Source organism: Nannobrachium achirus (assembly GCF_963921795.1).
Source record: "Nannobrachium achirus genome assembly, chromosome: 18".
In the NCBI taxonomy this organism is placed as follows: domain Eukaryota; kingdom Metazoa; phylum Chordata; class Actinopteri; order Myctophiformes; family Myctophidae; genus Nannobrachium; species Nannobrachium achirus.
The window spans coordinates 42,605,604-42,631,045 of record NC_137825.1 but is presented as its reverse complement, the minus strand read 5'-3'; the positions used below and the strand labels follow the sequence as shown (position 1 = coordinate 42,631,045).

At 43.2% G+C, this 25,442-nt stretch overlaps 1 protein-coding gene across 2 annotated transcripts in view; it reads left to right on the top strand.

Moving 5' to 3' along the window:
• The window catches only part of mrtfab (myocardin related transcription factor Ab), a 56,620-nt gene that overhangs the window by 27,472 nt on the left and 3,706 nt on the right, over positions 1 to 25,442 (top strand). For both annotated transcript variants that reach the window (XM_080747667.1, XM_080747666.1), the window contains exons 4-17: positions 10,902 to 10,967; positions 15,569 to 15,624; positions 16,297 to 16,372; positions 16,965 to 17,126; positions 18,636 to 18,799; positions 18,919 to 19,059; positions 19,939 to 20,007; positions 20,262 to 20,446; positions 21,727 to 21,898; positions 22,142 to 22,531; positions 22,826 to 23,857; positions 24,067 to 24,273; positions 24,506 to 24,622; positions 25,073 to 25,213. In XM_080747667.1, the coding sequence (XP_080603793.1) occupies positions 10,902 to 10,967; positions 15,569 to 15,624; positions 16,297 to 16,372; positions 16,965 to 17,126; positions 18,636 to 18,799; positions 18,919 to 19,059; positions 19,939 to 20,007; positions 20,262 to 20,446; positions 21,727 to 21,898; positions 22,142 to 22,531; positions 22,826 to 23,857; positions 24,067 to 24,273; positions 24,506 to 24,622; positions 25,073 to 25,213 (2,978 nt within the window). The remainder of the gene's footprint in view (positions 1 to 10,901; positions 10,968 to 15,568; positions 15,625 to 16,296; positions 16,373 to 16,964; positions 17,127 to 18,635; positions 18,800 to 18,918; positions 19,060 to 19,938; positions 20,008 to 20,261; positions 20,447 to 21,726; positions 21,899 to 22,141; positions 22,532 to 22,825; positions 23,858 to 24,066; positions 24,274 to 24,505; positions 24,623 to 25,072; positions 25,214 to 25,442) is intronic.

Here is a 25,442-nt window from a genome sequence, read left to right as displayed (position 1 = left end):
TAGAGCTTCACTAGAGGTACACGGTTTCCATCCCCGGCTCCTCCTGAGCAAGAGACTGAACCCCTAACTGCTCCTGATGAGCAGGTTGGTGCCTTACATGTTTTTTTTTGCTGCATCTCACAATGCCACTTGAATAGCACAATTATTATTTATATAATTATTATAATAATCTGTCTGTATGACAAAAATCTTCTTGTGATCACCAGGGCTTGTCCATTACCAATCTGGCTAGCCATCGTCAAAGAAAAGGTCCTTTTCACTTGACTTGACTTCACTTTTAACTGGAGTTCAGTTAGTCTGTTCTTGAGAGATTAGTCCATTACTGACTTTCATAGTTCTACATAGTTGGTTGCAATTATAACTCCTTATAACAGAAGATACCAAATAAATAATAAATCATTCTATCAACTCAACTGTCTTGCCTACAGTCGTTCTAGACTTACTGAAATGGAAAGATTCTACTGTAGTGGAAACTACAATGGTACAATGTCTGCAGTAAACATGGCAAGTTGTGCAGCGCTAATAACCAGGAGGAGACAGCTGTAATATCATAATGCCAGGCAGTGTTACAAGATCTAATGGTCTGTATCAGTACCCAGGGCCTCGGTTTATTAATAGGATCATTTCTCCCTATAGCTCTATAGTGGAATGCATTGTATGAAAAGCATGCACAGGCCTTTGCGTCATGGCTCATGAAACATTGATTTAGCCCAAGGAAATAGGCCTGAAGTACTTCAAGTACTATGTGTGTGTCCGTTCTGTATCCGTGTTTTCGTGTGTGTGTGTGTGTGTGTGTGTGTGTGTGTGTGTGTGTGTGTGTGTGTGTGTGTGTGTGTGTGTGTGTGTGTGTGTGTGTGTGTGTGTGTGTGTGTGTGTGTGTGTGTGTGTGTGTGTGTGTGTGTGTGTGTGTGTGTGTGTGTGTGTGTGTGTGGCGGGTGCATACCTTACCCTAAGCCTATGATATGTGTGCATATGTGAGTAACCCTACCCAGGGGTTGCACAGGTGATATGGAGCTGAATATAGCCGCCTTATGGCCAGCTGGCCTTACTATTTAAAACGGAGAGAGGGGGAAGGGAGGGTCGGTGAGGAAATGGATGGGGTTCACCATCAGCATTCTGCAAGAGCCAGAGAGTTGCTTTGGCTGGGGGTCTGAGGCAAGCTGATCTCGGAGAGGATTGGGATTTTCAGTTTCAGTTATGTGTCTGTGTATCCTTTAAGGCTTTGACAACTCATGTCCCATCCCCTTCTAGCGCCAGTGGTGGGAGATTTGTCTCTGATGAGGCTCTTGAATTGTTCAGTTTGTTTCAAATGGGAAATAAAAGTTGCTAAAAGGCATAAAACACAATACATGCTTGAAATGGAAAATCATTACATTAATTATATAAACAATATGACATGCCATGCCACAAATGACCCAAGAATTAGTCCCTCTGTTGCAGTTGGGAAGAACGTACAAGGGTGGCTTGTGCCTATTTTGGCAGATATTTGCTGTTGTTGTTTTTTTGCATTATTTTAGATGCATGTAGAGGTTTCCTTTTTTCCCCCAGAGCAGACACCATATATTCAAGGGCAATCCTTCCTATCAGAATGACAAATGCTCTACGGCCAAGGCAACGGGTTGTGATTAAATGACAATCAATCCCTTGGAAGGTCGATGAACAAGACTCATTGAAGGATCAGACATACCAAGCGGGTCGCAGCACTATATTCTTTCCATATCCTGTCTCAAACCTGCTCGTGAATTCACCTTGCAGTCTCTTAAAAAGTGGTCCCTGTGTTGTTAATTGATGTATTTTGGCAATCAGGCAAACCAGATTGTCTTGTTTTCAACAGGCTTTAGGGTTGGGAGGAGGAAGAGGTATGCATTTGACAGCCCCCACCTCCCTGAGATTGTAATAGTGAATGAATGGCAACAGCTGAGCAGGAGAGCTCTAGCATGCCGACTAGGCCTGTGTGTGTGTGACTGTGTGTGTGTGTGTGTGTGTCAGGGGGAGCTGAAACCAGAGCTCACTCTCGCTGCCTCTGTGTTGAGCTCACTGCTGCTGTCCTTGCTTCCTCTGCTGCTGCCCTCTTTTTCATGTGCCTCTCCCGCACGGCTCATCTTGTTCCTTTTGTCATCCTGGGAAATTTAGTCCATTCCTCGGACACCTTAATGGAAAAACTGAAGTTCTTCTGACTACGCAAGTCTTTTAACTGCAGGAGGAGAAGAGAATACACAGAAAGAGAGAAGACACGGCCGTCAGAGGGATCGACCACTGCAAAAGCAGACCAGGAAGGAGTCGCAGGGAGGAAAGACGTTAGAGAATGTCTCTCTTTCCTTTGTGGTTTGATTCGGAAATGATTTCACTCCTATGAGGCACAGGAGTCAGCTGGGCAGTCAATCAATTCCTGTCCTCCTTCAAAAGAGAGGAGGACGCCTAATTTGCCGGGCGGCCGACTTGCTTCACCAAACAACTGCCAACATTTTAGCACTGTGTCCTTGACTGAATCAGCTTCTATTAAAGTCTCGGGAGGAAAGGGGATTTTTGGATTAAAAGTCCAATGTTTACCGGCTAATTCATCACAATGCTGGACACTAATCACTGCCTGTCCTTTGAGCCAGAGTCCCCGCTGGGCCTGGACTCTCCACCAATGGGGGACGACATGGACAAGCTGGACAGCAGGACAGACCATGACAGGCACGCCTATCACAGTCTCAAAGAAGGTGGGACCTCAGGTCTGCGCACGCTCACTAGAGATGCAGGGATATGCGATACGTTTTGTGTTTGTGTGGTCATCAGGATCACCTCACGTCAGTAGTTTATAGGTTCATATAAATAGCTTGTGCGGTACTGTACTAAAGATAAGTTATTGGCTTTGTTGGTTTGGCAAGGCAATATGACTTTGTTTCACAGATCAATAGTAGTCACCATAGGTCGCCCACCTTTTACTTCAAACAGGCTGAATTAAGGCTGCACTTTTGTTCCAGCTAAGAGAGCAATCGTTTAGACTCATCACATTTCAACTGTTACAGCTGGTTGACTTTTATGTTAAAATACACTAGTTTGGTTCTAGTGTACAACTGTCCGTAAAGAACTACCTGCTGTACTAATTGTAGGCTAGATGGAGGATAAACAAGACTTCTCTGCCTCCCACTGTACAGTATGTGGAATACCTCCCTAGATGTGGGCCATTTGAGAGAACTACAGGTGTTTATCATTCATCCTGTGATAGGCTAATGACATGTTCCACATTTCTGTCAAGACCAAAATGCACCAAGCATTGTAACTACTGTATGTGGAATGGGATTTGGGCCTGGCACTGCTCACCAAATGTATATGTACGGACAGAAAATAAGTAGTGTTATAAGTAGTTTTGCAGGCTATTGCAATATTTTCTTACAGTAGCTGAGACCCAGTCAACATACCACCTTCCAAAACAAACATTCTCCTGGATGGTTTTGAGTATGAAACTCCCACCGGAGTCTGTGAAAACTTTCACAGTAAAGTCCTGAGTGTTAATTTAATTGTTGAGTCTAGAAGGAACCAAATTGACTTATCAGGCATGTAACGATTCATTCAACTCACGATACGATTCGAATAACAATACTAGGTTCACGATACGATTGTTAATGTTTTTTTAACACAAATGTATTTTCCAGACAAATGACAAAAAAATCTTTGACACAAATCCAATATTTTCTTTCTCTTAATTTTCCTCTCTTATCCTCTTTTAAATACAGTAGCAAATGATTGAAAACTTTTTTTAAATCAATCTTACAAAGATCCATTTGGTTCCATTTGTACACACTGAGTTAAATTAACATTTTACAATGTTGACAAAACCTGTCTCAGTCAGTTGTGTCTGAGTCAGGGCAGACACATTGTACAGCAGAGTGAAGGCCCTGGGACCCATTCCAGTGAGCGGGTGCCCTAACCTGGCATTGTTCTTGCCCTCTGGTTTCTTCTGCACTCTTCACTGATGTGTGAAAACATTTGCTGTGGTCAGTCGTTCCGTCTGTCTGGCAGACTTCACAGTCAAACCAGCATGCGAATGATGAGTTCATAATAGAGCACATCATTAACAGGATTTGCAAATAGAACGTTTCCAGTGGCACTGCCAAGCATTAGGTTTGCCATGCCTTTGAGACTTGTTTCAGCGTTGTTAGCTTTGTGCGTGTGTGTAATTGGAGTGCCTCGCATTTATGTACCACCCACCACCTCCTTATTTAATTGTTTTTGCTGTCCTGTTATTGGATTCAGTGCATATTTCCCCATCTGGATTGTTTTGTTCTGGCTTTTGCGCAAAATTGATCGTAAATTGCTTATTTGGTTTTCATCTGCACTGTAGCTTCTAATTGTGGCTGGGTGTACAATGTTTTAATCATTGTATGGTTGTTTTTATTGTCTATAATTGTATAACTAAGCTAAACAAAATGAAACTAGCATCAAGTGATGGTGGGAGGTGTGTCAAGGATTAGCTGTGCCGGACTTGGGGGTCCTTGGGGACAGGGTGACTGCAGTCAGACATGTTTAATTAGACCTAATGACACATGAGCACAGCGGATTAGCCCAGTTGGCCACACAGACCTTGGCTCTACCTTCTGCCCTCCCTTCATCTCTCTCTCTCTCTCTCTCGCTCTCGTTTTGAGTTAAATTAATTTCAAAGGGGCGTCATTGGCATGGGAAACATACATTTATATTGTCGGAGCAAGTGTGAAATTAATAGATGTATGCACACGATATAGACCAACTAGAAAGCTGTGTAACATAGCATCTTTCTCTCGATCACCTTGTAGCGACACAGTCCTATAGCTGAAAGGTCAGAAGTGCAGTCCTCGCAACAACCATGCTTCTAGTCAAACAGGTCTAGTCCAGAAAGCCACTTAAGCACTATATACCTTTTTGTACAACAAATAGCGAAAATAGTTGACCTACAGTATAAGCTTGTAGATCTGCTATGTTTGGACATTTTGAAAGCTTTGGAAAGCGTTTACCTATGACATTCCCTAAGGGCACCAGGTTGAAAGTGGTTAGCACTTAACATACATAGTATCCTTAAAGAGGTGGTGCCATAGTTTTGTACTTTTTCTGTTTTGTATATGGAGTTAACTGTTCTGCTGCTGTTGACGGCGCTCACCGTCATTGAAAGGGTTAATACCATGGCGCCGTTGACGGTGAGGACTGTGAATCTTACTGTATATACAGTAAAGATATTATTACTTACTTAATGTCTCTCCGGTCCCGCCCGCATCGGTAATGTCGGCGATTTGTTTACAACGCACGTTGGGCGTGCACGCGAAGTGAAGCTCCTCAATGTTAAGTCAATGGAGAGGCCCATAAAGAAACTTCATTTAAACAAAATAGCCATTTTGAGACATTTTGCAGCAGATCTAAATGTAAACAAGGCACAAGGCAGGGCGCAGCCATCTTCCTCTTCTTGTCCCACACTGTCATGTGACTAGATGACGTAATCGTTGCCGTCAAGTGATAATCCAAAAAAACAAAAACAACCCCCTTCCAGCCCTTCAAAATAATAGCGGCGGCCTATGGAGGAAACTGCGTGGCACCGAGGCACCAAGCAACCTTCAGATTAAGAGGCACTAATTGTGTTAACATAAAGCCAAATTGAAATACACCGATATAATGACATCATAATATGATCCCCTCCCCTTTTTACTATTAAACAACACTGGGTCACCACCCACCTGACAACCAGGCATACTTAATGAGCAGGTGGGTGTGGCCAGTCTGGCCACATAAAAACAACTTTCTGTACACTTTAGGTATAATCATAATACCTGATGATTATAGTGTAAAATCACGGCAAACCATCTTTAATTTTTAAATGTGTATGCTCTCCATCTCTCCTACAGATGCACAGTATAGTTGGTATAAAGTGTAACTGAATATCAGAGTTTAATATCCCTACTTAATAATAGTTGAGTGTCAAAATCTGATAAAACATGATGAAAGAAATGCATTAAAATACAATTAAATGATTGTGGGCACAGTATGATCAACATAATCTGCAACCATAATCATCCGGCCCTACTCTCCCTCTGTTCCTTGTCTCTTTGAGTGTAGAGGTTGTGCGTGGCAGGCCAGTTTTGGCTGTACTAGTATCCCAGTAAAACTCCCCTGTTTTCCTTGGCCTAATTTCACCCAAACTGCCCCTAAACCTGGAATAGGCCCTGTGCTAGACCTAGGCTCTTTACAAGAAAGAAGGTCCTTTAACGTTCTTTGTTATAGTACATTTAAATGTTTAAGCATTGTAACGTGTTGAGGGGGGAGTCTTGAGTTGCATATGGTATCAGAATAGCTGACCTACCGGTATCCATGTTGTTGACAGACCAAGGAAAGTAGGTTCAACGTAGCTGATTTATTTAACCGCTTAATAACAAATGACCATATAACAACAGGTTCTCATGGCTCAATATTGATTACTTAGACATAAGCAGGTTAACATAGATGCCTTCACACTGCACCAGCAAGTGCAATGATATGAAAAGTGTCATCATATGTACATTCTGAACTGCAAAAAAGAACATAACAGGAACAAATGACTTACAAATGTCAATTATGACTGTGTGACTATGTGGTAACAGGGCGGTCACTCGAACTCTATGCAAGGCGGGCACCATTGGCTGCACTTTGCCAGCCTGGATCCAACGAGCCGCCCCGTTAAGACCCACCTATCTCCGTTTAAGATGAAAAGCTTAGATCTACAAGCAGCGGCCAGCGAAAGCCGCCTGTGTCCGCTCTGAGGAGTGCTGTGGCCGGCCACTTTGTACCAGATTATATGGTAGCACACCAACATTGCATCACTTGCTAACGTCTATATGCTACGGCACACATACCTGAGATATACAGGTATAGTTTTCAGATATAATTTTTTAAGGCCTGCAGACAATCTTCCCACGTCTCATGACATCGTTGCTGTTATTGTCCTGTTCAGTGAAATGTGCAACTTCGAACTTCAAGGCACTCTGCCTGCCATATGGAAATCTCGACCCTCCAGAGCATGGAAACTTGAGAAGCAATAGTGAACCAATAATCAAGTCCTGCAAAACAGCCAAAGTTTGAAGAAACTACCTTTTTACACCGGCTAAAGTGTAGAACTGGTTACCCCAGTCAAAAACAAAATGAGGCACCACCTTGTGGCAGCATCTGGCATTATATTTAACAACTGCAGTCATGACTGTAATTCTCATTTTAGCTCATCATAGTTTGGGTTTTCATTTGAATACCATACCATTCAATACCATACCTTTGAGTTAAATTTCACTTCACTTTGTCTTGGAACCGGAAGGTTCCCGCCGGTTAGATCCTTGGTAAGACACCTACAGTATCAATGAGTAGGCTTGCGCTCCATGTATTGGTGTATGAATTGCTTAATGTGCATTGTAAAGGGCTTTGGAATCTACAGTAGATAACTAGAAATATATACTGTACAGTATGTAGACAATAAATGCTTGCATCAACCAGTGACTGACTGTGGCTTCTGACCTGCCTGGTTAAATTGATAGTTAATCCTATCCGTCCTAGGGAGAAGAATGAGTAAGGTATTGTAAAGGAGACATAGGCATTCTTTTCTTTTAAGTTGGTGAAAAAAAGTGTGAGAAATAATTCAGTGGTCTGACTGAAAGCGTGGGAATGGGGAGGGTGGAGATGCGACAGTGCTACAGAGGGAACATGCAAGATTCTATTCCCTAGAATAAATCGCTTCCCTGTAAGACGTGCTGAGGCATCTTAACTCATTGAATGCCATTTCAAGATGGCCCCCAAGTACCAGACTGCCACTATCCTAGATTTCTAGTGCACGGATCAATTTTTAGTGCATGGATCGTGCACGCCCATGCACCATATATGCATCATATGTGTAGTACTTTTTAACAGCTTTCAAACAAAAAAATCCGCTTGGAAATCCGTTCAGGCCTTCATGAGTTACAAGCCTTCAAAGTCAGACAAAACAAACACTGCCACCTTCCTAAATTTCGAGTGCACGGATCAATCTTTTGTGCACGGATCGTGCACACCCATGCACCATATATGCATTATATGTGTAGTACTTTTTAAAAGCTTTCAAACAAAAAAATACGCTTGGAAATCCGTTCAGGCCTTCATGAGTTACAAGCCTTCAAAGTCAGACAAAACAGCCATTTTTGACATTTTGAAAGATGTGTTTGTTATGGGGCTAAACATGCAATTTCACAATTGTGATCATGCCTAATACATTTGAGGCATTTTTTTTTTTTCAAAATGGCTTCCAACTCGGGAAACTCGGGCTGTGGCAGCCTGGGAGTACTGCAATAACTCGTGAAACTCGTGCCTTGGCAGTCAATGAGTTAACCTGCACTGTGCTCAGGCACGGTCAAGTGTGTGCTTAGCGTTCGTGTTTATGGCTGTGTGTGCAGTGGGAAGGTATGCTTGAATGTGCGTGCAGGTTTGTAGTGCGCACATATTTGTGCTCGCTACATCGCAGAGGATGACATTAATCTCTTGGCATTGCAGGGTGTTTGTGAACAGCTTATTAATACAAATTTGATTTGTAGTGTCTGAATCTGGTGCAGACTGACATGTAAAGGATCTTCTTCTCCAGCTAATCTGAATGGAAAGTTGTGCTGTTATTTCCTTCACTCTAGAATGCATCTTTGTATTTTATATTTCCAGTTTTTGTCCTATGACTTGATTGATCTCCCAAGATGCTGTGCAGCATGAAGATCAGACAGCCAGTCAGGATTTAGAATCGATGAACAGACATTAGATTCATAATCATATTGCATAAGCATGGCAAAGACCCCCTTCACAGCCTGATGATTGACACCCACTTTTAGCTTTCACTAGGATTGGACCTCTGCCCTTTTGGTTACAGAACATTGTAGGAAGAAAAGCACTGACTTGGCCTAACGCCTGTAAGTCTCTCTAGCATTAGTGAGCAGTCCTTGCTTGTTTATCTTAAAAACAAAGCAAGAGTACACACACTCCACAGACTCCCTTCCCAGGACAGTGAGCCAATATATGCTAGCTAGCCGACTAGCACTGTAGCATGCTGCATGATGTCATAGTGCTGTCGGGAAGAAACAGGTGCGGAGCCTTGGCATTAAAATGGCAGGACTTGACCCTGTCCCCGGGGACATGCAGGGTGAAGGATCACTGTTTAAATAAACACAACCACATGAAAAGAACCACAGACACGTATAGCCATGTGCACGCAAATATCATCATAAACAACAGTCACACACACAAATGAAAATGCACATGAAGCACATGCTCATTCATGGGTACAGCTGGTACAGATACACAAGAGCCTCGGCTCTGAAGATAGAAGTTTGACCAATGTTATTAGCATTTATCAAAACTATTATCAAAGCTATTTGCTCCTGTTTTTGTCAACTTCTGTGAAAGAGGTTTCCCATAATAATATAGCACCTTTACCATGTATTGTTTTTCTCTCTTTTCACTCTTTTGTGTTCTTCTTTTTGATTGATTGAAGAATGTATTAGAAGTTTGCATAGGAAAAGGTACAGTTTTATATACACTCGTACAAAGTCAACTAAAAGGACATGCTCAGGAAAGCATGTGGCTTATTTCTTTTTTCTTTTAGATAGTTAGTAGGACACTCGTGATATTGCAAAAAATGTCACAGTGCTCTGGCTCAGTATGTAGTTATGTAGGGTTTAATAAAAGGCTATACTCAACTTCCCTAAACCCTGATGGTGTTGCACTAAGAATGATGCTGCAATACATAAATGGCCCCCTGCACACTGATGAAACACTGTGTACCTTACTCAATCCTGCATCTTTTGAATCATCTGACTTTGTGGAAGTAAAAAAAGTTAGACCAAGTGTTGGTCTAACTGGTTCACTACTAATATCGAAGTATTATATTGTTTTATCATAAATATCCTTTTCTTTTTCATTTAATTATCATTCAATAATGAGGCTAGAACAAAAGTTTGACGTCAAAAAGAGACCAAGGTCAGTTCTTGCTGTGAGACATGCCCATGGAGGCACACTAGAACTCTTATGCTGGGAGAATCAATGCACCCGTAATTAGAGACATGTTGTAGCATAGCTTATTGTGTTTAGCATGGCTCTAACCATACACAGGGTTAGGGATTCCATTCCCACTGGGGCCACCCATCCCATGCTAAATATACATGCAGTTACAGTAATGTAAGGCACTTGGATGAGAAAAGCTTCCAGCAAACGGCATTCTGTGTTATAGAACGGCAGATATTACCATGTCCACGCTATGTGACAGCGTTTTGATCTCACACAGCCTTCCAGTTATGTAACCAGTACTTCCTGTTTTGAGATGACAGCGCAACAGGGCCCACTTCCTTTTCCCCACTTTATCTCAAAGCTGACGGGTCTCCCTCTAATATCATTTGCTTTCTCATTTCCTCTGCCTTTCTTTCATTTATTCCCCTTCCCTCACTTTCTTTCACAGCTCTTTGATGAGTATCGTCATGTACATGCACACATACAAAGAGAGACTTGGCACAGAACGTTGCCACTTGACACTGAAAAAAGGTGTTTTGAAACAGGAAGTGTCTGCAACACAGCTCACACCCTCTGATGTAGCGTTTAAAAAAAAAAGAGGGGAAAAAGAGAAGAACCAAAGGAGGAAATAAGTATGTGAGTGAGTGAGAGAGAGAGAAAGAGAGAAAGACCAGGTCTACTTCTTCTCAACCCAACGCCGTCCCTGCAGTGTGTTTATTTACATTAATCTGGACACTCTCCCATGTGGATGGACTGGGAAAACTAGTAGACAATAGGACGACGGTGCGGGGTGGGGGGGCAGAGCGTAGAATCGCTACTTTGCTGCCATCGTTTGCCTTTCGCTGAACGTCCACTTACCGTGTCTTTCCCCTCTTCTTTCCCCCCTGCCGCCCGTCCTGTCTCTCCCCATGCAGTGCTCCAGCTCAAACTTCAGCAGAGACGCACACGCGAGGAACTGGTCAGCCAAGGGATCATGCCACGTAAGTCTCTCTATTTGATCATCGCTCTGCTTTCACTGTCAGACACGACCGATGACAAGCTGAATTGAGAATGCATTGTTCGCATTGCATGCAGACACACTCTGACCGCTCTCTATGTCTTCAGTCTACGACGTGTTAACCATAGGAATGAATAGGGCTGAGGAAACAGACCATACAGTAACATTATTATTGTTACTTTATCCTTTTGCAACACTGGATTTGACAATGTATGTACAGAGCCTATTACACCTCAGTTTACCTACCAACTAGATATTTACAATACAACAGGACCGTCACATGAAGAATGGCTACAATGTATATTAGAATGGTGTTACAGCCATGCCACCCATGGCCACTACTGACCACCATTTGGCTCATTAACATAGTAATATAATTATACCAAAAACAGACCAGTAAACGGTATTGTGAGTCAGTATCATGGTAATAATCGTAAAGCTGTAGTGAGAATCAGCTTTAGATCCATATAGGTCAGTGTGCTGCTGCACCACGCTGAGGTCAAACCATTAAGCCATTACTATGTTGCATACACTTTGTTACATAATACTCTCTGATCTACAGTACATGTGTGACCCTATTGATTCATGCGCTAAGCAGGTCATTTGTTTCGCTATATGTTGCTGTTGTATTTATACATCACCCATGAAGGAAAGTGTTTCAGACTTTCACAAATATCTGCAGATCTACGAGATGTAGGCCAGTTTAGCCTGAGCGTTTGCGCTCCTCCTTCCACGATGTCTTGGTCTTTATCAGTGCATTTGTATTATCTGTGCGTCATAGCTTTTCCCTCATCTATGTGTGACAGTTTAAGTTTTTGCCTCATCTGTCTGTAAATGTAAGTGTGTTCTCGTGTTCTCTGTGTGTCACTTTGTGTTATCAAACAAGGCAGCTACTGTAGCTTCCTCCTCACCAGTATGTACTTCCTGTTTCAGGATTCTGTTAGACTGAAGACAAGAATTCAGTGTCTCATTCAGTTTCAGTATGTGTGTTTGTTTTAAGAAGGCAAACATGTTCCTCTGTTGCAGAGCTAGACCATAGTTGGGAACAGGTCAAAACAATGGCTGATTATTTTGCCAACGTGTAGTAGTGATTCAAGATCTACTCGCCAACCACAGCCTTGCTAATTTGCGGAAATCTACTCTCTGATGTTGAGCAAGTTGGTTCATCAGCCACGGACTTGGCCACTTGCCTAAAAGAATGGGCTAGCTATGAAAGAATGTGGAAGATATTCAGACAGTCAAGGGCATGTTTGTACTGGGTAATCTATTGTGCTTTCCAACATTTGGTTGTTGAGTGGTTGCTAATTATAGTAAACGTTTCACCTTATTTCAACTATTTCGGTAGATACACTGTTTCTAAAGCAGTGGGTCAGATCCAAAGGTGATTTGCCAATACTTACAGTAAATGAGGCTTAATAGATAAGTATTGTTGACTTTGTCATTAACTTGAAATGAGCTCACAGTGTGAAACCATTTGAGTGTTTAATTATTGTGTGCTCCTGCGTTCTGCTTTGCAACAGGTGCCTGACGGAAAGGTTTGTCGAACAAGGGCAAAGACGGAGAGAAACTCTTGTGTGATGGAGTTAAAATGCAAAGAGGAAAAGACCGACAGAGGGGTAGAGAGACACTAGAAGGAATGGCGAGAAAGTGTGTGATGGAGAGAGACAGAGGACTTTGTAAGAGATTACCACAGAGCCTGATGTCTCTGTCCTAGCAGAAGGCTTTACAAACAGCCCTTGTTTTGGCTATTGCCCCAGAGCACAGCAAAGTACAGCAAAGCCTATTTAACTGTCAAGGCCCTGGTGAGTTATTGCACTGTAAAGATCATATGAACTACACTCGCATTTAGAGAGCAAGAGGAGTAGTCTAGGCTGTGACACAGTTTGGCCTTGGGAAGGATTTTGTGAGTGCGTGCGTGCGAACCATAAACCAATTGTTAGGTGTTCCTATAGTGGTAGCCATGGTAGAAGTCACCTTACTGTAGTGTACTGTACTGTATATTTATTCAGTAATGCTACTGAATACGGTGGTAGACAAATTGCTACATCGCTAGTTTCGCTACATCTGTCCATAAAAGGCACAAGGGAGGATGCCATATTACCAGCAATGGTTTACTGATGTTTCCTGTGTTGTTTTTTAAGCAAGTGGTAAGAACTTGGACTTCTGGACAATGGCTGTATTTGTACTGTAGTGAATAGTCTTGGGGTCATGGCCCAAATAGGAAGAGAGTGGAAGGCCTCAGTAGGCTGGGATGAAAGGTCATGACCTACACGCACATTTTCCCCTTTTGCTGGTTCTACTGCTGCTAGACTGACCCACAGATGACCCACTGTTCACACAGACAGGCTGACTGTCACATACAGTCAAAACATTGATTGATTGAGGAGTTTATTATAAGTTTGCATTGGAAAAGGTACATGACAGTACAGTTAACGGGTACAAGGTCAACTAAAAGGATAAACACTGCAAGAAAGTCTCCGGGCTTTGGAGCTGCCTCTGGTGTTGTAATTGTGAACATCCTTGACGTTTTGGAAGTATTTTGTCAGATACTGTACATGGGTATCTTCATCTTAGTGGTGTAGTGTATCTTGTGCACCAGGCCCATTGCAAGATACTGTACTCACCGTATGAGCCACCCCACACTTGAAAAGTGACCAGTGGTAAGATGAGCCCGAGATGGAAGGTTAATTAGAAGCCTAATCGGTTTGTTTTGGGCTGTTTGGAGCCTTGTTTTTAAGGCATGTGTGGCACATAATTAATGCTGAATGAATAGTCTACAAGCTACAAGCTGTTAGCACCGCCAATTATTGCTAACTTCCACAAAGAAACTGAGTGATACAAAAGATATTGAAAGCAGAGCCAAGGGGATGGGCCAGGAGATATTCAGGGTCACATTGAGTCATACAGTATAGAAAGCCTGCAGAGTGAATGTGTGTCTTGTATGACACAAGATGGAGAGTTAACTAGGACAGTAGACTTCTCACAATGGTTTCTTCTGTTGTCTGGAAGAAGGTCATTAGATGTATGCTTTCTATTGAGTGCAGAACACATTTTGTTTTGTTAACTAAATGTTGCTCTGTTCTAGTCCCAACAGCAATATGTACAGTTAAGCCTGTCACAATTAGTACATAATCGTCTAATTACTATTATTTGAGATGATAACAATTATTTTGCATAATTGTCATAATCTTTTGCACGTTGAAAAATTTTCATACTGTACATCTTCAAATATTTAAAAGTTAAGTATATTTAAGTTGTCTGCACTGTGCCACATTTGATTGCGAAGCCACACAAATTACATTTTTATTCATGTGTTCCAATGTTCAATGCCAAAAACACAATTAAGTCGTTAATCACAATTATTTGTGTGACAATTAACCGTAAACGTAATTTTGTAATCGTGTCAGCCCTTTGTACAGCATGTTTTCAAATGTTCTGACCTGATGCATGCAGCAGGGACCTCACTTTGTCCATGTTTGGTTGTGTGTCCTTTCCTCCGAGTTTCATACTGGCTGCCTGACATACAGGAACCCAGATGTATCCCTCAGTGGAGCTTGAAAAACAGATGATTTATTTTTCTCAGCTCTACTTCTTCCATAAAGAATGTGTGTATATAATGACTAAAAACAGAAGTCAAGCGATAAAACCCTGCAATAACAGAAGATGGGAAGGAGAAATAGATTCTGTATTTGTGCAGGTGTGATTTAATTTAAAAGCAAACATTAGGGTTTATCTCACTGCAAAATAAACAAAAGATGGGCCAAAGAAAGAAACACAATAACTCACCTATGCTCCCATGCACTCTCGCGCTTGCACACACAGACACGCGCCACGCACACTTGCCTGAGCAGGTAGACGGAGGTTACTTAGGGGTGCGTGATGGTGATAAATGTAGATATTCCTTCCCACTGACAGTCTACAAATCAGGTCACTGTCTCTTCCTCACCTACTCTCCTTAAAATATCTGACTGGGAGTCTCTCTGCCACCCCTCCCACCCTGACTACTGTATCAGAGTTTAAGATTCCCTTCTGCTCTCTGCAGAATCAGGCAGCTCTGTGTGTTGTATGCGTGTCCTTGTATCATCTGTACTATTAGCAGTATGTTGTTTTTCTGTTTGTCTGATTCTCAATGACATAACCGGTAACACGTTTCAAGAGTAGACCTTCGGAGCCACTGGAGCCCTATTTTCTTTTCATTATTTCCAAAGTAGATCTACAAGCACACATCGCTTCGCGACGTGTGATATGACGCGCTGTGAGCCCAAGTGGTTAATGTGAACGGTATCGATCAATAATGATATTGCTGTTCTGCTACTGAAAGATGTTCACACACACACAGAGCCTCCGACCAAACCTAACTCTGGCACATCGGAGTGTGTGATTGTTTTTTCACCTCCAGGACACATCCCTTTACTGTCTTGTTCAGTACTAGCCAGTTCTGTTTTCAATGTGTGTTCCTCTATAGCTGCCGTCTGTTCTCACATTTACACCAGCTCAGAGAAGGTCCACATACAAGCTGTTCATCATCATCATCTCTCCTTCTCTGTCATCTTCTTATTGTGTTGTTACTGTCCTTCAATACAGCACTGAAGAGCCCGGCAGCCTTTCACGAGCAGAGGAGAAGTCTGGAGAGAGCCAGGGTGAGTGTTTAGTAAAGTAGCAGGGTGTATTTCATTCATGCAAACCTATAAGTAGGTTTGCATAAATGGCTGCAGACCAGTCAAATGGAAGTAATTTGGACTAAATCAATATCGCACGCAGCATTCTTTTATTCGCATTTCATTTCCTGTTCAATGACAAATCAATTAGCAACATGTTGCTATATGAGGCAAAAGGTGCAACAGAATAATTTTCCTTCCCCAAATCATAATTTATACCCAACATCAGAACAACAAAGAAAAAAGAATCCTGGATTGTCATTTTTACTATAGCTCTTTGTCCCTACTAAATTGACATTGACAACTTGTTGGAGGAAGTATGTGGTGTCAACTGATATGTCTCTGAAATGCAAACCCTTTTTGCTCCCAGCTGTTCCACCTCTAATGTCACTTTTTTCTAACCCTCATTCTTCTATCTGGCCTTTATCTCCTCTCATCACTCTTCCCTCTTATTCGCTCCCTATTCCTTCATCTGTCTTCCCTCCCCATGTGTCGCCCCATTCTTCAGCCGATGTCTGTGCAAATAGCAAACGTTCCTGCACACATGCTCTTTAATATCATTGTTATGCTTAATGTTGCATTTTGATTGGGTGATTTCCATGCAAGCTGTGATTGCTGTAACCCTCATAACCCCCTGACCATCTCCGTCCTCAGACGGAGGACTACCTGAAGAGGAAGATCAGGAGTCGTCCTGAGCGCTCTGAGCTCGTCAGGATGCACATCCTGGAGGGTGAGTGTCAGACTCACACAGTGCCTCCCTCAGGGCAGCTAGGGAATTACACTACTATCTCTGTGGGCCTTTCCCACACAATGTGGTTTGCGCTGCGTTGTTTGGGGGAGTCACAGAGGACAATGCAAAATAAGTTTTGAAAACTGCTAGAGTGACTAGATCAGTACATGACCTCATCTACCATGACAAATGGTAAGAGGCCTGGCTCCCTGGCTTGGAGCCGGGCATGGAATGTGGGTGCCCAGTGGGTCACTTTTGGTAAGCAGAACTGGCTCTGTGGGATGAACGGAGCTCGCTGCGTGTGCGCTTTGTGTGATGCATGGCTCAAGCCACTGGAAATAATGGATTCCAGAGCACAGCGCGGTACCATTGTCATATTCTGTGTGAAAGGTCCTTTAGACTTACCTTTTTAGTGAGAAGGATGCAGTGACATAATATGATCATCCAATGGGGATAATTCAGACATACATTGTGAAATGTTGATGGTTTATGGTTTTCATTTGATAACCAAACTTAAAATAAGAAAACTGCATTGGAGGAGGTGAATGGTTGGGGAGTGTGTTTGTGACGGCTTTCTGTCTCTTCTGAGCAGAGACGAACGCAGAGCCATCCCTGCAGGCTAAGCAGCTGCAGCTGAAGAGAGCCCGGTTGGCCGACGATCTCAACGACAAGATATCACACAGACCGGGTCCCATCGAGCTGGTCCACAAAAACATCTTGCCTGTCTTGCCTTCCCTGCAGAACTCACTCCTGGGTAGGAGAAACCGTCGATATGAAATCGTCAAATGCACTTGCAAACCAGGCGAATTGCACTAACACAAAACTGTTTATCACATATACGTATTCCCACACTGAAGTGTCTTGTTGTGGTTGGTACACGAATGAAAATACAAACAGTGGTATACACTTGAAGTTGTGCAAACTTGTTTAGTCTGTATATGTGCACACATATGCAACACTTGACCGCACATCCTATACTTGCTGTTGCAAAATTCAAACATGGGTATAATGTGTTGAAACGCGGTGTGCATGCAGACACGCACAGAGACATACATAACTAGAGCTATAGGGTCCTGTAAAATGAACAAAAACATACAATACATAATTAAAGTTAAAACAAAAAAAAAAACTATTAAATGTAATAAAAACATAACAATTACACGTTAAATAAATTGCTTAACGGTCCACTCCACCAAATATCATGTATTGTGTGTCTTATACTCTTGGATTACCTATTGTACTGGAAGATCAAACATATGCATGGTTTATGGATATGGAATTCTAAAGTAGGAACGAGCAAAGAAAAACTAATGTAAAGCTATGTTTAACTTAACGATAGCCAGAAGGCCTTAGTCATAAGACCAGAGACATCTCACATTGTCAAGGGGATTCAATCATTTGCAAATGTAAAGTGGCTTCAGTCCGTGTAGTGCTAGGGGAGGAAAAGGATTCTAAAATAAAGTCTACATTCAATAGGATGTGGCCAACACTGGTGTGATATGTGACCTGCATTGTGTATCGGTTAGGTTTCTAGCAGCTTTATTTTGAACCAACTGTCATCGAGACATAGAGGAGCGGCTCAGGGTTGTAAAAAGTGTGTTGCATGACGAGATGGGATGAAACAAAAGCAGGAATGTAAACGGATTCTCATGATTCTGTCAAGTTGCACCATTCTAACAATGTCACAATATCTACTACATGTAGAAACTAGCAGACTTTAGAAACACTGTGGTAGTTGTATAACAGTCATTTGCCAACCCTATTTTGATTCATGCCAATTATAACGATAACGATTAAAAATGTAGTGGTAAAATTTAAGTGGATGGTAGCATCCACATCACAACGATAAAGCCGTCATAATTGATTAACGCCGACATATCGTTATCTTTATCGCGTCCGGTGGGAATGAGCCTTTACTCTGATTTACACCCTACCTTCTCCGAAAACGTTAATATTAAGTCCATATATGTATATGGATATATATTAATAAAATAAATAAAATGTCCATATACAGTATGGGCATTCCCAGATGGTGCCCTGTTAGGGTACCCCCTGTTAGGGTTTTGACATAACATTGTTGACTATTATGCAGGGGTCTCCATATATGGGTAACTGGTCCGATATACATCACTGGCCAGATGGCCAAGAATTGGCACGACCTTGCATGTCTCCCTGAGTCGTCTTACTAGTTTGTTGGTTTCATATGGTTGGTCGTGGTCTATCATTTGCTATACTACATATTAGTATTTCCAACCTCTCACAGATTCTCCAAAGGGAGCTGGTGGAGAGAGCTCTTCATTGGACGAGGATAGCAGCGATGCCCTGTCACCGGACCAGCTGACCAATCACGACTCTCCACTGGGCTCGGTCTCTCAGCTGTCCCCATGTCCCATGCTAACCCAAAATGGAGACATGTCCCCCACGCAGGTATGGATAAGCTCCATTGACACTGCTTATGGTTTAAGCAAGAGGCAGTGTATTTAGTTTTTGATGATCACCATGATCCACTCTTGCTTTAACAACTAACCAGTGTAATATTTTCTCAGTTCCTCACGCAGGCCCCACCACCACCACCACCCCCTCCGCCTCCTCCCTCAGTGACCAATGGCTCAGACTCCTCCCCTCCCCAGAAGCTGACCAATGGGACAGCGACCCTGGCACACTCCCGCCCTGCAGGACAGACCAAGGTAAGTGAGGTTCACATGCAAAAAATGTTATTTGTGCTGTAGCGAACGGGTGACACAGTAGCAAGAACATTCAAGAGATAAATAAGAAAAAGAGGTTGCCTCATGCTCTGATGAAGGGTCATAACCAAAACACGTAAGCGTTCTTTGTTGGTGTGTGCCAATAAAAAAGTGGAAATGGGAGTACTTTGTCCTGCACCGATTTAAAGTTTTGGATGTGCTACCTTTTTGGAATTTGGAATTCCTACGTTTTATATAAACATTCAAGGGATGTTTCCTGTCCTCGCCCAGTCGTATTCTGGTTCCCTGTACTGACAGACGGACAGTACAGGGAAGCAACAGTAGAGAAGGCGTTGGCAGGAATTGATCCCTGGCTAGCAGGTGCGATGTTTCAGGGACAGTCGTCCGTGGGCATCGTGCAGCAACATGTTGACATGTACAGTATGATGACATAAGTAAACACTGACACATTCACAGTGACAAAGGGTCCTCCCTCCCTCCCTCCTCCACATTCTGTCTGCTGGCTGTAACTGTCTTATTCTCTCACCCAAACAATCCAGCGTGGAACATGAGCTTGTTTTGAAGGGAGGGTGGGAGGGGAACAGGGAGAAATTAATACAGTTGACATTAATTTGAGTCCTATTTCCACATTTGACATTTGAAAATAATAATGTGAACTTTTAGATCTGCTTCTTTGTCCCCCTTAGACATGGCTAACCTCCATTTGTGGACAATATGTACAGGGCATACAGTTTGCACTTACAGTATATCTCCTAGTTTATTTTACTGCACCCTCCTGTTTCTCTCGTTCTCTATCTATCTGCCCATCTTTCACTAAGTCCACCTCTCTCTCACTGGCTCTCTTTGCCTCTCTGTTCTCAGGCTCAGTCCAAATCCGGTTCAGATCGTCCTCCCCAGAGACCCAAGAAGCCCAAGGACAACAAACCCAAGGTCTGCATTAGTTGACCGTTACACATTAGTTCTAAGGAATATCATGTACAATTATAATGGTAAACGGTAGAAATGAAAATGTTTTTTTTGCAGCTATTTCACCACGTCATGTTTGGTTATTGTTGTTGTACCTCTGCAGTTGAAATAAAAGCAGCACGTTTCATTTATCATTCCTTTTTCTATAGAATTATACCAATAAGTGAGGCAGTAATATATACATACAGTAGTGTCATTATCATACTCACTGTGTCCAGATAAAGAAGCTGAAGTACCACCAGTACATCCCTCCAGACCAGAAGGCCGACAAGGAGCCTCCTCCTCTGCTGGACTCCTCCTATGCCAAGATCCTCCAGCAACAGCAGCTCTTCCTCCAACTCCAGATCCTCAACCAACAACAGCAGCACTACAACTACCACACCATTCTGCCCGCGCCACCCAAGTGAGTGACGCTCCTCCCACGCTATGCTTCACATCGCTGCCCGCCATTTCCCAGAGCTGCACCATGCTTATTCCATTCGGTTCAGTATGGTTTGCTCAAATCAGACCTGGAATTATTTTGTACTTTAGCTGTTGAAAAATACCAGATATACAAGCTCCGGAGCTTGTAGGTCTGCTATTTTTGAAATCTTTGAATACCGCTATATATTTTTCAAAGCAAACTTTTGTAACTCAAATCTCTGCTTCTGGCGGTCCCTGGAACAACATATTTTGAGAAGGGGGTCCGTGGCCAAATACATTTAATTTTGGGTGTCCTATCCATGACATGAAAAAAATTGAAAACCACTGATTTAGAAGAAGGATTTAGAAGACATAAAATCTAATGCAACACAGATGCGTTCCAGGTCTTGGGTTAAACTAGTTTGACATAAGTAACGTTGTCGGTGACTATTGCTCCATTGTTAGGATCCAGAAAAGCATGTTTGTGTGTGATCCATCTCTGAATGCATTTCTATTCTACCATCTACTGTACCCTTTGATTGATGTTTTGGACCAGTCATTTGAGATGAAAGTAGGAAAGAGTACCTCCTCTGGCCCTGACTGATTTGAACCTTAAACAGTCTGTGCATCATTTTCTGGGGGGTGATGGTAAGAGCTGGGCTTAATGTAAAAAAAAAAATTGCCTGGCCCTAGTGTATTAGCCTAGTGTCTCATGTTGGTGTGAGGGAGTCATTTGCTTTGTCTTGCCATTCCTAAAGTTCAGTTTGAAGCTCTGTTATCATAACTGCCTCTGTTCTTGAAGTAGCTTGTTCAGTAGGTTGTTCCTAGTCTCCTGAGGGCATGGAGTCTGTGTCAACAGTCAGGAGCAATGTATTAACAAGAGTTAATCTCTGCTCACTTAGCATTCTCTGACTGTTAAGCCAGAAACTTTAAACCAAGATTTGATTTACCCTACCTTTAATATATACATTATTTCACCACAATTAAAAATAGATTGATGTCAAAGTGATTGTTCAAAAGTATGTGTTGGTATAAGCCACTACTGTAACATTCTTCTCTTCCATGGAGAATTGTGTGGGTTTTTAGCTTAAGTTATTCTGCATTCATATTTGTCTTCAAAGGACAAGTATTTCCTGGCCCTCTGGTTTGACCATTTATAAATGTATATCTGGCATCTGTTACACACTGTACTGTGTTTCATGTCCATGATGTGACCCCTAGGCTATCCATAGGGAATATTCAGTCAGTTATATGCCGTTCATTCTCCATCTCTCTCCTCAGACCACCAGCTGAACAGTCTGCACCAACCACCGCCGGCGCCTCCCCCTCCCGCAGCGTTCCCACGACGACTGCCCCAACCCCCTCAAGTCAGAGCGGAGCCAGTCGTCAGAGCCAAACCCCAGTGGGAGGAGCCAAACCAGGCACTCTGCCAGCCAAACTGGATGAGTTCAAAGTAAGTTCAGACAAAGACACTCTTCACTTTGGGGTCTTGGACTGTGTTCTGAAAGTTAGGGATTCATTATGGTGTCATTAAGCACTTTAAGGTCCCTGATTATTTTTTTTTACCTAAACCATAATGTTGGAAGTGTGTGGAAAATCTGGAAATACTCTTAGATAAATGGAGTTGCTCTGTAGTAATTTCTTTAAGAAATAAAATAAATAGTTTTGGTCAATCAGCTTTTCTCTTCTCTTCCAGGTTGCCGAGTTGAAACAGGAGCTGAAGCTGCGTGGTCTGACCGTCTCTGGCACCAAGAACGACCTTTTAGAGAGACTTCGGAACTACCAGGAGCAAAATGGAGGTGGCGCGGCCACCACTGCAGTGTCCAAACACGGTGCATCGACCCACACCACTACCACCACCACATCCACGGCGACCGTGACTGCCACTACTGTCACCCACCAATCGGGAGAAAGCGGAACTAGAATACCGTCGTTCTCATTGTCTCAGACTACTGTTCCCGGGCGAGTCATGCGTTTTGGTAGCACCAGCTCCAGCCCGCCGGTTTCTCCGTGCCCTTCAGACCGCTCCCTGGCCGGCATGAGTCCGGATGAGACCAGCTCTAACGGAGACATGTTTGGAGAAATGGTGAGTCATTTTTATACACTCTCTTCATGAGGCTAATTGCGATATTCGGCTAACTAGTGGAGTATGTCTCACTGACTCACACGACGGGAACAACATGGCCTCACATTCAGTGCAGCTACAATATATACAGTAGATACTTTAGATTAAAATGTGCAATTTAACAGCAAGTATAAGAATAGACTTTTTACTTTAAGTTACTTGTTTTCTTCCTTGTTGGATGGTTAGGCACAGCTAGTCATGCTATTAATGATACAGCTACACTAGAAACCTTTTTTTTCCTCTTCCCTCCCTCAGGTGAGCTCTCCTCTTACACAGCTGACTCTTCACCCCTCACCCCAGAACTCATCCAGCATACAGCTACCCTCCCACTCGCATTGCCCGGTCAAAGAGGAGAATCAGGGTTGTAGTCGGAGCTCCTGTAGCCTCTCCAGGCCTTCGCCCACCACTGGCCCCTCGCCCACACGGCTGAAGGCAGAGCCTTCAGCTGGGACGCCGATGGACACGTCCTCCCAGGACAAGGACCAGATGCTCCAGGAGAAGGATAAGCAGATTGAGGAGCTGACCAGGATGCTGAGGCAGAAACAGAAGCTGGTGGAGACCCTCAGGTCTCAGCTGGAGCAGGGGAAGATGGCAGGGAAGGACGGAGGAGAGAGGAATGGAACGGCGGCCCCCGAGGTCAAAGTGCAGACTACCATCAAAGCCTCGGCCATCCAGCCACCGACGCTCCCCAACGGCATGCTGGTCAGAATCAAGAAGGAGCCGGAGACGGCAGAGGAAAGCATGGAGGGGGTGACAGACGAGGCCCAGGGCAGGAAGTTGATCGCGCAGACCCAATGCTCCCAGGAGACATTGCAAAGACTCCAGCAGATCCACCGCCTGCAGATCCAGCAGGCCGAGCTGCAGAAACAACAGCAGCAGCCGCAACTCAAACGGCAAGTTCAGACGCCATCGCAGCAGCAGAAAACAACAGAGGCCAAGCCACTCTCCCAAAGACCACAACAGAGCCAACAGAAAACGGAAGCCCAGATCCTTCTCCAACAGCAGCAGCAGCTGCATCAGCTCATTATCCAGCAGACGCAGCAGAAACAACTCCTGGCCCAGCAGAAAGTGGCTCAGCAGAAGCTGGCCCAGCAGAACCAGCTCAAGCAGACCCCGAATCAGCTCCAGCAGGCCCAGCAGAACCACCAGAGGAACCTGATCCAGCTGAAGCAGGTCCAGAACCAGACCCAGGCGTTGACGGTGCAGAAAGCTGGGGGGAGCAGCCAGGCCAGCAACAAGAAGCAGCAGAAGGTTCCGCAGAAACAACCGCAAGTCACTGCCCAACAGGTAGAGCTGGAGCCTGGGACAAACAATGTTATTAGCACATTTTGAGCATAGTAACTGAAGTAAGTCTAGACTTTGAGTACTTAGAAAAGCTTTATATAAACCTGAGCTATTATTATTATTAGACTACGTGTTGGAGTATTGTAGGTACCCCCCAAAAAGAAAGAAACCGGCAGGTCCTTTTATAATTGTTCTTATGTTGCTCTCTCCAGGTGACACCAATTAGCATCGGCCAACAAAATGGCACTAACATCCCCACTCAGACCATTTCATTGGACCTCCTCAAGGCCAATGGCGCACCTACCTTGGTCATCGATGGCAACGGCAACCACTACTTGATCGCACTGACCAATCACACCACTGAAGGTCAGAATGGATTGTGCTCATTGGGCAAAACCAATGGACGCATCACACTGCAGGTAACGCATGACATACTTGTCATTGATATGGAAATTGACTACTCATAGAAATTATCTTTATAAACCTTTGAAATGTATGTATATTTTTGAGAGTATTTTTTTTTTACCCTTTTAATTTTCAGCAGCTATTTTCCTTAACAATAACTTAACTGATGCTATTATTTTAGTGGAACAATACTCTCTTTATTAAGCACTTAGCTAACTGTCCGTCATACTGTCGTCCTGTTTTCAGAGATTGCAGTCAACTCCAAGCAAACTTCCAAGCCAAACAGCAATTGACGTCCCCAGCACTGTAACCCAATCAAAGGACGAAATGCAGCCAGAGCCTGACAGTCAGCCTATCAAAAAGGTAGATGATGCACCCATCTGCCCATGTCACCCAAACTGGCCATGGCTTGTATCGTGCCAGTATCTTGCTCATGTGCCAGCCCTAGAATCTGTGTCAAACCTATATCTATCCAGAAAACACAGAACTAGTAGGGCATATACTGTACAGTTTAATAACAAACTGAAATATTTTTTTGATTTGATTGTATTAATTCATGCTTGCTTGCAGTGGAGCCAGGGTCCCACTGACAAAACTGCAGAACCTTACAATTCACACATGACAATATAAAAAGATAAGCTACATACAAACTGTTCATAAAGTTAAAATATTTCAGGGCAGCAGGGCAAAGACATGTAGCAGTTGTGGTCCCTGTAATATTTTAACTTTATAAATATAATTGCCAGATCATATTTGACGTCATTTTGCAATCTTTTTTTTGTGTGTGTTTCATCTTTCTGTCCCCTCACTCAGGTTCAGAAAGCAGGTCTACACTTGGACACCAATGGTTTGCCAGAACCCAGCCTGTCAATCTCTGCTCCGCCCAGTCTGCAGCCTTTCACTGACGATGCGTCAGATTCTGAAAGCCAAAGCGCCATAATCTCCTCTCTCAAGGTAACGGATGAACACCTACCTCCTCATTACATCCTGAACGTCAGTCTCCCCCCATTTCACCTTCACTTTTCATTAGGGGTGCACTGACATTTTACATACATACATAATCAACAAGTTAACAATCTAATCAACACCCTTGTACGATGGAGTATAAATTAAACTCCATTTGCGCATTGTAATTGCCTATTTGGTTGTCAAACAACTGTTGTGCAGTCACTGATGGGCCATA